This window comes from Falco peregrinus, chromosome 6 (assembly GCF_023634155.1).
Source record: "Falco peregrinus isolate bFalPer1 chromosome 6, bFalPer1.pri, whole genome shotgun sequence".
Classification (NCBI taxonomy): domain Eukaryota; kingdom Metazoa; phylum Chordata; class Aves; order Falconiformes; family Falconidae; genus Falco; species Falco peregrinus.
The window spans coordinates 42379474-42393611 of NC_073726.1; the positions used below are offsets into that span (position 1 = coordinate 42379474).

The window sequence follows — 14138 nt, forward strand, 5'->3', positions numbered from 1 at the left end:
AACATGGAAAAAGCCATCGCTGGCTAGGGAAATCAGTGAGGCGTGCTGTACCTACACAGGCTCCCTGGGCACGGTGCCATGGATTTTTTGGCCACTTTGCAGAATTCTCATCTGCCTGTTGAATCTATTTTTTGCGTTATTTAGTTTTCAACAGTTCTTGGAGGGTATAAGGGAGCACTACGACACAGAAGTAAAAAATAGCCTTTCTGTGTTTTAATAGTGAAATCAACTACAACACATTAACAAATACAGAATCTTATCATGCACTAAGAGTTATCCCAGAAGTCCTCACAAGAGATAGCACTTGTTTCAATTTTGTAATATCAGAAAGTCACAAAATAAATGTCATCATAAAAGAAGAGATTTCACTTTTCAATCAGACTTCCAAATTCTCAGAAGGGATGCAGTGTATGTCAGGGCATTCAACACAAAACCTGTAGCATCTAAACAGTAAACACGTTTAACTTTCCTGCACATCCTGAGCCTCCTCCATTCTGCTTGTGCTCCACTTCACTCCAGTGAAGAGCAAATACACCTTGTTGTTGCCCAATTGACTTTTTCTCTCTGTCCCTTCCCTGAAGGAAACTTATTCCTTGCTTTGATAACAAAAGGTTCCACTAGGTAGCTGGAACAACCTCTGCATTAGCCCCCACTGACATTATCTGGGGCTCTAGTTGTTGAAGGCTTCATGGAGAATGTACCTCTCCATCCCCTTTTACTTCTTGTCTTTTTCACCCTCCCAGAGAGTCCCTGATGACATCACATTAACTTTCACTGTGAGCATCTCACACTGACCAGTGCAGGATGCAGGACAGTAGGCAGGATGAATGAGTGGCATTCTCCAATACTGAATTCCTGAATTCATTTGAACGGTGGACTTAGCTGGATTATTTACAGAACTCTACACCCAGAACTACGGAAGAACAGTTTGCATACAGATAACATGTATATGTTGTCTTTAACTTAGGCTAATTAGACAACTAATGCTAAAAAATGTACCTTTACCTCTTGTCCAACAACCAGAAAACTAATGGAAAATTATTTCCATTTCTTGAGGGTAACTACAGTCCTCTCTACTAACTAAATTTTCTGGCCTTCTATTAAGTCCTCTTTAGAACAAGTAAATCTTGTTGGATGAAGTGTTGTTATATAAACAACCGGAACTTCCAAAAACACATTAATAACCAGCCACAGGACTATTCAAAACATTCACTTTGTATGTGAACTTATAGTATTTGCTACACAAGCATGGCAATAAAAAAAGTAGATACCTCTGAAGGGGCATACTGTTGTTCAGTACAGCTCCATTTACTTTTTCTTTTCCTGAGGACACCAAAAATAGGTATTGTTTAAATGACATCTACATTATCTGCAGCCACAAGACGAAAAAGTTCTAGGAAAGGTAAGAATAAGTGTAGAAAATGAGTGAACATAAGGTCTGGGCATCTTAAAGATCTCCAGTTACCCGAAAATCTTTTTACCCTCAGTTATTTGTTTATTCAGACTCTGAGGCTGGGCAGTAAAGCAGAGCATACAGAAATAGTGAGACTATTCAATTAACAACCACATCAATTATGGACACCTGTATAATGGCATACAGCTTTATGAAAGAATAACAATAACTCTTCATGGTCATTTGGCCAATGCTAGGAGCAGAGACCATTTCCAGCTGGAATGTAGATTGAGCTGTAATTGAAACATGCTTCGGTGATGGAAAGAAGCTCCAGAGCAGTCCTGTGAGAGGCAGCTTGTGGTCACCATGTCAGTTACCATGGTCAGTCTCAGCAAGCAGAGTCTAACTTTTTGGATTTGTCAACTGTTCAAAAACATTGTGGGGATTTCTGGCATTGTCAACTCAAAAAAAAAAGAGACATCTATCTTGATGGCTCAGCCCAAAGACATGAGATGAAGGGGGGAATAATAAGTATGTTAATTTATTTGACTGTGGTAGAAGTTGGAAAGCAAAAGTGCAAAGAATTTAAGATAATTTTGTAGAGGTATCATATCCAGGAAGAATGTCCCCACTGGAAAAGAGAAAGATCCGTATATACTGGTATCTAATATACTTTGCTGAAGAAGTATCCAAGACAGGTATTTCCATCAAAAATCACAGCAGTGCACAAGTCACAGGACTGAAACACTAGCCCACAGGAGACTTCACTACCCAGGTCAAGTCACCCTGAAAACTAGATCCTTCCAATGGAGAGCGTTCTAATTAGTTTCACCAGAACACTAAGTACAGTAGGGTAGAAGGAACTCATTGCTCGCTCTCTGAAGATTACTGGCTTGAGATTGCTACCAGGTGAACCTTGACTGACCATATGCAGAATTTTGGCTCCAGTAGAAAACCTCACATCATCAGGGTTGAGATCTGAAAATGAGGTGATCCTGACTGAGAACCGAGCTGAGAACTTGGGTTGCTTTTATGATAATGAACAGAATCTCTCCAGCCAGTATGAAAGAGCTCTGTTCTTGTGGCAAGACCATTCATCAACCACACTGCCTGGTTCAGCTGAAGATCTGACATTACATTTTGAGATAGGGATCCAGACAGTACAGAAATGTGCATACAAGGTCACAAAAGGTCATGAGCCCATAACCCTTAAAAAAAAAAAAAAATAGTGGGGGAAATTTCCCACCTACTTGAAAGAACTTCCTAGAACTATTTTGGCTTGTTATAGAAAGCTGTCAGCTCCTGCTTTGCAGAAACTCTAGGGTAGATTTTGGGGCCCAACTTTGGGGCTTCCAATTCTTACTCTTGAGCTTCAAGTTAAAGCTGGCTACGACCTTCTTCAGAAGAAAATCCTGAGGCTTTTACTGTTAGATATACCAAGCACGTGTTTTAAAGTCCAGAAAATGGTTATCAACAAAGATACCTGCTGTGACGATGAGTTGAAGGAACTCACTGGCCAGGAAGCAGACAGGGATGAAGTAACACTTCTGGCAATGCCTGGTCAGAATTCAAATCACAAGGAAATAGGGGAATACAAAAAAAGATCAAGCTTGAAAAGACAGATAATTATAATCTAGAGCATATGAACAGATGGCTACACTATCAATCAATGAATAAATAATAGTGCAATCTGACTTGATGGGATGATTGGATGAACTCAGATGACACCAGGCACACTCCACCTTATATAACTAAGTACCAGCCATGAAGCAGAGCAGGATGTGAGCACATTCATGCCCTACAAAACTGAAAATACAAAAGTAGCAGGTCTCAGATGACTGGATGTATGCACATCTATTGTGTTGATGAAATTACATGTATGTTATCACCTAGAGATAGAACCACTAGGTGCAGAATGGATCTGCAACTGGACTGGCCCTTAGGAAGAGGAAATCAAACCAAAACAAGAAACACAGATGAATAAAAAGGGCAACTGACGTTGTGCCAGCTTCTCTGAATGGAAAGAAACACGTTGCCACCATTGATGTTATTATTCATATTCTTGTACAGTCCTGGCAAGTGAGTTTAGTAACGTGTCATCCACTTTGCTCCTTCCACTTCATGCTTCATCATTTATTTTCATTTCCACTACTGAAGTACAGCAGTTGTTAGCTATATAGTATTTCAGATGCCACTGCAAATTCAATTACAGTTTTATTTTGTCATTTGATATGTCAATGGAATAGAAACAATCAAGAAGATTGACACTGATCATAATTTGAATTGTCATGCCCAAACCTTGACAGAGGCATGTGTTAGAAAAGGTGCCAATCAATCAAGACTCCTAACTCTCCAAACTACCTTGGAATGTGCATCAAAATGGTGGATTCTTCATTGCATGTAAGTAAAACAATATACTATGCTTTGCTAAACAGAATTTCCTGGACAGAAGAATTACTTTTTAAGACTCACATAAATTTAGAAGTGAACATTTGTGGCTATTCTTTTAGTTAAAAAGTTGCATACAAAATCCCAGAAACTTTATTATTTTTAATCATAATGTTATGTTTTCTTTCAGCATATATTTTATACTGGTGTCCTTCCCTTTATTACATTATTTAGTTACACTAGTATTTTATTTTCTATTTGCACTGCAATAGTGCAGTGTGCCTGCTATTTTCAGCAACATGATAGTATCTGTAGCATCAAGGTTGCTCACTTTGTTTGAACACGCCCTAGCAACACATACACATTATGAGATGAAATAAAAATAAAGACGTAAATTAACCTAGTTTCTGCACAGTGGCAATGAATCCTTCATTACTCTAACATGCCAACATAGATAGCTATGTCTCAGAGCAAATAAGGACAGCAATAATCTTGTGTCTTAATGGACACAAGGGAAGCACTTCAAAATCATTCAATAGCTTGTTCTCCTATTCTACAAATAAATGCTGTTTTCCAGGATCATAATGGCAACAGTCAAAAGTAAGTATCTCCACATACTGTTAAAATTCTTGCCAATAGCTTGCAAGCCATCAAAAATGTTTTAATGCCAATAAGTAAACATCTATTCTTATTACAAAAATGAATAAAGAAGAAAGCAGACAGAGCATAACCTACAGGTACCAGGTATCTGCCACAAGATAACATCCAGTGATGGGTTTACTAAAGTGTAACGCGTGTGCTACATTACTTCATCCAACACTGTACAGTATATTAGACCACTATGCTTTAGATTTACAGAGAAAGACCAAACCAGCATTTCCAAGGTCAAAATGAAAAGTTAAGCAAGTATTCATTTGGGGCAGTTGAACACTTGTATCCCAAACTACACCAACTAGATTGTGTCCACTCCCTGTACAGCAGGGAAGGAAAAAACAGGTGTTTCTCAGCAAGAAGGTCAAGAGGGACCCAGATTCAAAGAATGACTGTAGCAGACACAGGTTCCTGTGTCCAAAATTATGATTCAAAAATTCTGCTTAACTATGAAAATAACAAAAACTTGTTAAGACCCTCCCTGTTCAGCCTAAGAGATCCATAGACTATGTCAGTTTTCAGGAAAGAGAGATTATGCATCTATGGCTGATGTTGTCTGAAACACATAATCCACGCACATATTCAGAATACAGGTCTTACCACAAGCAGAGATGTTTCTGCCTTCAGGATAACATTAACAGCCATGTTCTGGCTCTGCTGACCTTTTGCTATGTGAAGAACGTACAAAATAAAATATTCCCACCTTAATTTTTGTTCACCTGCAAAATGGTGCCCAGGCCATAAGACAACAGGGCATTGAGGGAAAAGATGGAGAAAATGAATCAAAATGAGGTAAAATGAACATACAAAGTTTAACTGCTAGGAAATAAGCTCACTGTCTTTCACTGATAAGCCACATTAAGATGGCTCTATACTGTTCCACACATTCAGAGCTCCTGAGCTGGGACCTTTTGTCTCTCATGCAAGCAGCACTTTGAGAGCCACCCAACATTGTCTCAATATGTCTTTAATGGCAGCAGGAAGCACTGAGGCTGTGAAATGAGTGTTAAGTGGTTGGCTCTGTAAATATAAGGAATGGGGGTATTTCAGAACAGGATTAGTGAATGAGGTCATCAAAGCACATGGATAAAGGAGATATGGTTGAAATAGCCTAACCTGAATTTTCTAAAAGGCTTTTGAAAAATCCTGCAGGAAAGGCTCCTATGGAAACCCCAGTCACAGTCTTTATGTTGATAAATAACTGGTTAAAAGACAGGGAACAGAAGGTAAGTAGGTTAGCCAGACGGCTCTTGCAGTGGAGGGAGGTCATTAGCAGAGTTCCACAGGGATTTGTGCAGGGGATGCAGTCATTCATCATATTCCTAAGCAACCAGGTAAAATGGGTGATCAGTGAGGTCAGAAAGCTTTATAATGATATTAAGTTATGCACAGTAATAAGGATGATGACTTGCTGACTGTGAAGAATTGAGAAAGGTGCTTAGAGAATTAAGTCTCTAGGCAATAAAATAGCAGATGAAGATCTTTGTAGATGAATGCAAAGTGATGCATAGCAGGCAAAACAATTCTAGCATCATTTATGAAACAATTGGCCCTCAGCTGACCAATGTATCTCATGAGCAAGATCTTGAGGTTATGGTAATATAGTACCATAAAAATATGCTCTTTGTGCCCCATATTGTCAATACCTCCCCTCCACAAATGTTAGAAACTATTAGGAAAGGAATAGAAAATAAGGGAAAATCATTATTTAATGGTTGGACTCAATGATCTTAAAGATCTTTTCCAACCTAAATGATTCCATGATTATATCACTGTAAAACTCATCGCTCATTCACACCTTGAACACTGTGGGCAGTTGTGATCTCCCTATCAAGAACACAGAGAAACTGTAGGAAATGGCAATAAAGATAATCAAATACACGGAACAGCTTGTGTATGAGAAACAACTTACTAGGCTAGAGACATCAGCCTGAAGAAGGGATACGTTAGAGTAACTATGATATATGTCTACAAAATCATAAACATTAGGGAGAAAGCATAAAGGGATGAAACCTTTTTTGACTCTATACAGTAACCTCTGGGACTTGTTGCCAAATAAGTCTGTGGATGCTAAAAGAAGGAGTTGGGCTAAAGATGAGATCAGGCAAGAACAGGGAAGATACATTCATCAAGAGTTATTATAAACATAAAACTGCCTGCAGTTGGTGGAAGTATTAGAGGACACTACCATGTGACTGACTTGTGCTTACTCTTCTAGTAGGTTTCTCCTCATAATCACAGCTTGAGACAGGATACTAGGCTGGATGGAGTTGTGGTCTGACCAGGTCCAACTGTTACAGACGTAGCCTAGGTTCTAACATGGTGCGCATGATAGAAAGAAGTTTAGGAGTCTACAAATTTGCTGTGTGCTTCATGGCAGTAACCATTCACTTCAGTCTATCAGCTACTGATGTTAATAGCATCAAGAACCACATGGATAGGCTTCAGCTTTCTGAAGTGTTCTTTATGAACCAGCTGCTACAGGCCCCCCTGCTAGCTACACTATGACCAGCCATGTAAGATGTTGGTCTCATAAAATGGGAAAATACAGAAACCTCCTTCACAAAGGGTGAAGATTAAAAATGCCTAATAGAGAAATGTGAATGAAAAGAATATAACAAAATCTATTTCCTTCATAATTAGCAAAGCCAGTACACATAATGTTGTGAGATTTGTCTTCTGGAAAACCCGGACCATTTGGGCAGATACGTACATTTCCTAGAGCTTTTTCAGCTAGCACTAAAAATCTCAGAGAAGAGAAAATCTTTCCCACAGAAGAAAAAATAAGCTTTATCAAGGGGAGCAGTATTCAACTACAAGTTACATGCCATGATACGTAGACATGATCACCTAATGATGTGACTCTTTTGCCTGAGAAACTTCACAGAAGCTCAGGCAACTTGTGTGTATAGGGGTCATTATCCAGTTCCACTAATGAGGAAAGGTAGGTGTGAATTCATCAGTCAGTAATAACCTTTTGAAATCCCAATACTATGTCCTGACAAGAAGTCTTGGATAAAAGGTCTCTACCTTCCTATCCATCCTTCCAAGTGGATAGGACCTGTCTATGTCAGTCCTGGATAATGGGTCAGTGGAACAAGTGGTGACCCTTCCATCCAGACTACACAGGAAGTACTACTTCCTAACTTCCTACTAATTCCTCTGCTAAGGTGGTGAAAGACAGAAATGGTACTGGGAGTCTTCATGGTCCCAAGTGAGGGAAGAGTCAAACTGAAGTCAGGTGAAGGCACAAAGAACAGCCAGGAATTGTGACAATGATTCAGCTTACATTCTAAGACATTGTGCCAAGCACTGTGCTGAAACAAGTCTTGGCTTCTGCTTGTTAAAAAGAACATTCTGGTACAGATTTGGTAAATACTAGTTTGATGAATAATAAACTAAACCATCCCTTGAGTTTATCATTGTTTCTGATGATATGAGCCAGCAGTCTGTCATACTCGGTGATCTCTCAAAAATTCTCAGTTCCCTCTAGCAATTAACAAGGGAAAAGAGAATCTCAATTAAATTACCTTTCAGAAGGAAGGTAAATGGCAATAGGATCCCTTGTCAAGAGGATCAGCCTCCGATACATTCATAGAGATCAGTGCCAGGCCCTGGATGAAGTTGGCTGCTTCAGCTTCTGATAATCCCAGCAAGCAAGGTCTAAGAAAGATGTAACAAACTTCTACTGCTCCGACTCTTTCACACATATGTGGGACTTGTAGGCAGGGATGTGTCTTTAATGTAAATGTCAATGGCAGTTGGTAAGCAAATCACTGTGGTATGCATACCATTCAGAGTGCAGGGCCAGTATGTAATCTTTGAAGAGTCCAAAAAGCCATCACCCAAAGTGGAGAACAACAGTTTTGACAGTCCAAAAGCCAACAAGGCCAAGAAAAGCAGGCTGTTCCACCTCTCTACGAGGTTGTAAAGAACAGAAGCAGCTCTGGTTGTTCTCCGCCCTCTGTGTCAATGTTCAGCGCCACCCACTCCTGTAGGCATACCATGAACATGCCTTACCACACACACTCAGGACTGTGTCCCTCACCAACCCAGCTGCAGCAGGTTGCTCATTTTTACAGAGAGGGTCAGGAGACCACCTGACTCTCATCAACAGAGATTCTGCCCTGGAATTGGCTCCTTCCTCAGCCTGCTAACACTCTCCCAGAAGACAGCCGTAATTGCTAGTTTATAGGCTTGCCTGGGTGGAATCCAACCTTTTTTTCAAAGCTATCCTACTGTGCCAAATCCTGTGGTGTCTGCCTCAAAAGCACTCTCCATGAGAACAGAATGCACATTTTATGATAGCAGGAGAGCATGTCAAAGCAGGTGCAGAATATACTTCCCTCACTTCAAAGAGGAAAAAGTGCAGAGAGAGTTACTGTATTGAACCCATTCCCCTCTTCACAGACTTATTTAGAACATCTAACACTTACTACAGATCTCAGCAAAGATGATCATTAGTAGCAGAAGTTCCGTCCAAAGGTACAAAGGGAGAAGCTCCTGTGTGCCCAGAGCACTGTGGGCCCATACACACAGTGGAAAGAATGTTGCTGATTTTATTAGGAATTGACTCAGACCCTGGCAGCAGCAAGTGAGCTAGGAAGTGTTTAGGGGGAAGGTTCACTTCTGCCTTTTAAATCCAAAACAGCAATCCAAAACATATTTTCCTGATTTCAATCACTTTCCTGATTTAATAAGCCTCTCCTCACTGTACTAGGGCAATATCATTGTTTATTTATTAGTCATTTTTAAAAATGGAATCCTATCTGTTCTGCTTTATTCCTGCTTATTTCCAAAGTTTCCCATTAAATAGGGAAAAAGATCTTAATTCCAATGCGGTTCAAATAATACACTGAAGTGAAGGCTACATCTTTTTCATCTTCTTCTTTGCAGTCTAAGAATGGGTGGCTTCTTTACAGAACCTTCTTAAACATTAGAACACATAAGCACTGCTGTGAATGGGAAGATGTGCAAAGATTCCTTTAGAGGCCTGTTTTTTTCTTTCTTGTTTCCAAACAGTATTGGAGAACTTCATAGAATATAATAATCCCACTCATGTCACTTTGATATCAATTCCATACTGGGGTTGACATGCAGAATTTCAAGCAAATTCAAATATTATAAACAACTTGATAATTTCTGTTCACACAGAATATTATTGCTGAAGTTAGGCTGTGCAGTAGGTTTGGGTACATGCACATGCACACTCCCCTCTGTTACTAATACCACTGTACCTGATACTGTAGCTTTTTTTGATGTTCCTAGGCTTAGCTGCCCTTAAACACTGTAATTTCCATTGACCGATTCATACACTTTACCTACAGATTTGCACTGCAGAAGCAATCTCACTACTCTCTTCTGCTCTGAAGATCTAAACACCAATCACCACATCTCTTAACCCTCCTTGTGCAATCAAAGCATGTCCTAAAACACACTGACCCTCCAATTCCATGCTCTCTGCTCTTCCTGAAAGCTAACAGAACCAGCTTAGTTTACAAGCAGCCTCCCCTTTCCGAACTGTCTCTGCAGTCTCTCCCATTCTTCAGTGATAACTCCATCCACTGCTAGAACCTGCTGTGGCACAATCCAGTTGTGCCTCCACTGCTGAACAGACCCGAGAGGGCTCTGAGTACACAGAAAAGGATCAAGATTCTCATGCCTCTTGAATCCAGCTGTCTCCATGCTTTATATAGTGCTGCATGTAACAGGTTTTTTTCAGGGAAATGAGAAAAGAGGGACTGAAAAAATTGAACGTTACCTAATGTAGCGCAACTTGTATGTAATCTATCGCTGGAGCTCTAAGTCACGTATGTACAATGAGCATGACCTCTCTCAATTCAGCTTAGTTTATGCATCATCTTTCCTTCAATAGTGGGATAAAGCTGTGGAAGCCCATTTATAAAAAAGGTCATGCTAAACGTATTCAGAAGTAGCTAAGAATTTTATTACTGATTCACAAGAAAACCACATTAATTGTCAACATCAGTAAATGCACCAAGTCTGCAATGTCCTTACTGTAATGTATTTACAGATGATTTGCTCCATACTTGCTTTTCATGGCCAGTATTTCACAGAGCGTAATTCACCTTGGGCAAACCACTGACACATACTGAACAATATGCTGAAAAAATCCTTCATATTTTTTTTTCCCTTCTGTCAGTACAGTATGTTCCAAATATGTGGATAGAAGACAAATTGACAGAAACTCAAGATTACCCTTCTAAGACTATTCATACAGTTTTATAGACTATAGTCTTAGCATCTTACAGTCATTCCTGCTTGAAACTATTCATATAGTGTTTTTTCCTAACACGTACCACAGTCCTAAAATTAATCCACCCTGGCTTGTTTCTTTGCTTATGTCAAAGATTGTTGCAGTCACCTACTACATACAGTGCTGAGATCTTTTCCATCCATGTTTATGTGATATGCGATAAACATTCACCATCAAGCAATGTTCCCTGTGTTAATGAATTCCCCTGAAATTATATTGATTCTTTTGAGTAAACAAACAGGTATCAATAAATCCTTAGGAAAAAAAAATAGACTAATTAAAACCAATGCTGCAAGCTTAGAAATCATTGACTTCTTTCCTCAATCTAAATGAATGTTGCAGTCATAATTGCTAAAATTCTTACCAGCACAAATCATAAAAACCTAATTTTACTTTAAAAAAAGAATTTATTTTTTATCACTTTGTGTTTAAGAAATACTTTTCCTGAACAACAGAAATGTGTACATGCTTCATTTTGTTCCTTGTTAGTTGTCGTTTTCCAGATCTCTCTCACTAAGCTGATCTTTGGGTTGCCCATATTTCAAAGAGAACCTTTATAACAAATAATATCCAAGAAAACTTAATTCTTCTACATCCTAGATTAGACAAAGCTTAATCTGATAGTTTCATATCAAGCAGGCTACCTTCAGATTCTGGGATGTTAACTGGTTTGCTTGCTTTCTCTCGTCTCCATTGTTCTTTGTCACATCTTTCAGTTTAAATTTTCTTCTTTTTTTAATCCTTTTCATTAGACTTGTTCAACTCCAGCTGCTACTCACTGTTTCACCAGATAGCCAGTCATGATGTTATTTCATAGCAAAGAGGGGCCCCTGTGCTGTCCTCACAGAAGTCAACGGCAAAACTCCCACTCATAGCAGAAGAGATGAAATAATTGCTTTGATACATTTTAACTGAAACTCTTCGGACTCCCTGCCTCTATGCTGCTATGCCTTTGTTAACTTTCTACTTGTCCACTTGTCAAAATACTTCAAGAAATTAAGTTTTCTTTCTTCTCTTCTCCTCTCCTTTTTCCCTTGGAACCAACAAACATATTCCTTTGCTTTTCTTTAAAAATGTAATATTACATTTCTTACCATCCATGCTGTGACAAAATCCCCCATCCAAGTCCCAACTGCAGCTACCTTCATAAAATTTTCATTCCTGATGCCCATGAAGTCTGTTATAATGTATGCACTGTGGAAACAAGAACACAGACTGTAAGCTATACACGTTTGCTTAATTCACTTATAAAGAACTTGCTTTAGTGACAAAATTTATGATTAGCTGTGAAGGATTTCCCATTTCTTTTATAATGATTTTTTTCTGCTAGATCTTAGTCTTGACATTGAACTGAACCAGGATGGGTCAATTCCAATTAGAAATGGAAATGTGAATCTGATTTTACAGCCCATGTCTCTTTTGAAAATGCTAAAATAATGGTACACAAAGGCTTTAGAATTATGTAAGGCTTCTGGAAATATAAACTATTTTACACTTTTTACCTCTTCCTTTGTAAAGATAGAATTGTAACATTCTCAGAATCGGTGACTTTTTGCAAAATCTTTATGAAGAAACCCAAAAATCTTTAAGTTCTCTTTAAAAAGATAATTGGGCCACCTGACTTTACCAGTTATACAACCACATGTTTTTTTAACACAACAGTGTGAGCAAGCTTTGCAAAAATTCAGTGGGATGTTGCTGTTTCTTGATTTATTTTCATAGATATATTTTACTGAAATCTAAAAGAAGCATTTTGATTCTTTTTAAATAATTTAACAGATAGGATTTAAAGCCTCACACAATAATTTTACCTCTACTTTAAAGTTCATAAAGGTGCTATAAGGGCAACTAAGAAAATAAAGTTACACGTGCTGGATTAAAACCTTTGTGGAAAAGATCATATTTTTAATACACTCACATCCTTTGCTAGAATTCTTTTATAGTGATTAAGAAGAGATGTCTCTCCTCAAGAACTAACACATCAAATAGTATAGCAATTATATTTTGACTTCCCAGGTGATAGCTTTGTTTTCAAGTACCTGTAAACATTTTTTGGTTAATGTTATGCCTGTTTAAGGCGTAACAAGTGTTATGCCTCTGTGCACAAGTGAGCCAGTTGCAAGTAACAACTTCTCTAAATATTGCTTTTTCCATTATTCAAATCTTACCATTACCATAACACCAAATGTTGCAATGTCTAGGAGCTAACAGATCATATCCCTGCAACTGGATCAGGGCAAGCTGATCCCACTTTCTGGGGCAGTCCTGTTAAAATCTAAATATTTGGTCAGGATAGAGGATCTTGCTAGTACAAATCCATGCACAGCACTGTATCACTTTTTAGACACAAGTTAGTATGTTCTAAAGTAGAATTATTAATGTCCTTGAAGAGTTTCATGACACATGTAAAATGGCATACCTTAATGGCTCTTTTCATTATACACATTGTGACCTTTCAGCTAATATGTCACTAACATATTAGCTGAAATGTGGTTTTTTTCATCTGTTGAACAGCATATGAATGCTAGCTCAGATTTTCTGCTGGAATTAAAAAAAACAACAGCACTTTTTTTCCCCAGCTATTGTTAATTCCATTCCATGTTGTTAATAAGATCATCAATATTCTAAATTCACTGTGTTGTAAATAAGGATGTAAGAGCACAAGACAGCCACCCTGGGTCGGCCTAAAGTCTCCCTCTTCCAACACCCTGTTTCCAAGCAAGGGCAGTAGCAGACACCTAGGGAAGACTGTGCAAACAGGCAAGCACGCTCCTCCCAGATATAATCTCCCAGCTTCTTTATAACTGGGAAACATTTGGAATTCCTTTTTTTCCTGCACCTTGGATATGCCATTCTTGTAGCACCTGTGAAGGCAAATAATTTTCAAGTCTGCATTTCTTAAGAAGGTGTCGCGTTAACAAAGAAGGCATGATAATATATGTCAGTTGTAAGGACTGACCCCCAGAAGCAAACCATATATTTATCTTTTTCATCAGTGTGAAACACATATGAAACCCTCACAGTTCTCACCTTTTTTATTCCCATTTGTCATATGCATTATACATTTCCATATGCATTATACATGATTACTGTCATACAGAAACTAAATGAACACTTGCACAACATTCCTGAAAAACAGGCCACTGGGGTAAGTCCTATAGCCCCATCGCATGCAGTGGGGCTGCCACAGCCACCCATAGCAGGCTGATGTATACGCGATGGGTTATCCAAAAAGGCTGAGAGGTCACTGATCACTGAATGTAGGTATTAACAAGTAGAAGAGATATCAAACCAGACTTAAGCTATCTTTTTAATGGAAATTGGATTTCTCCATGTAGTCACTTGTTTTTATGCATGTTAAAAGTACCTGAAGGCTTCTAATAGGGTCAGATGAGCAGGATGCAGTACTTAAATACATAGAAAGGCCTT

General features: G+C 38.7%; 1 protein-coding gene across 2 annotated transcripts in view; it reads right to left on the reverse strand.

Moving 5' to 3' along the window:
• Nucleotides 1-14138, reverse strand: part of TMEM117 (transmembrane protein 117) — a 235217-nt gene that overhangs the window by 113175 nt on the left and 107904 nt on the right. For both annotated transcript variants that reach the window (XM_005242091.4, XM_055808321.1), the window contains exon 4: nt 11804-11903. In XM_005242091.4, coding sequence (XP_005242148.1) covers nt 11804-11903 — 100 coding nt within the window. The remainder of the gene's footprint in view (nt 1-11803; nt 11904-14138) is intronic.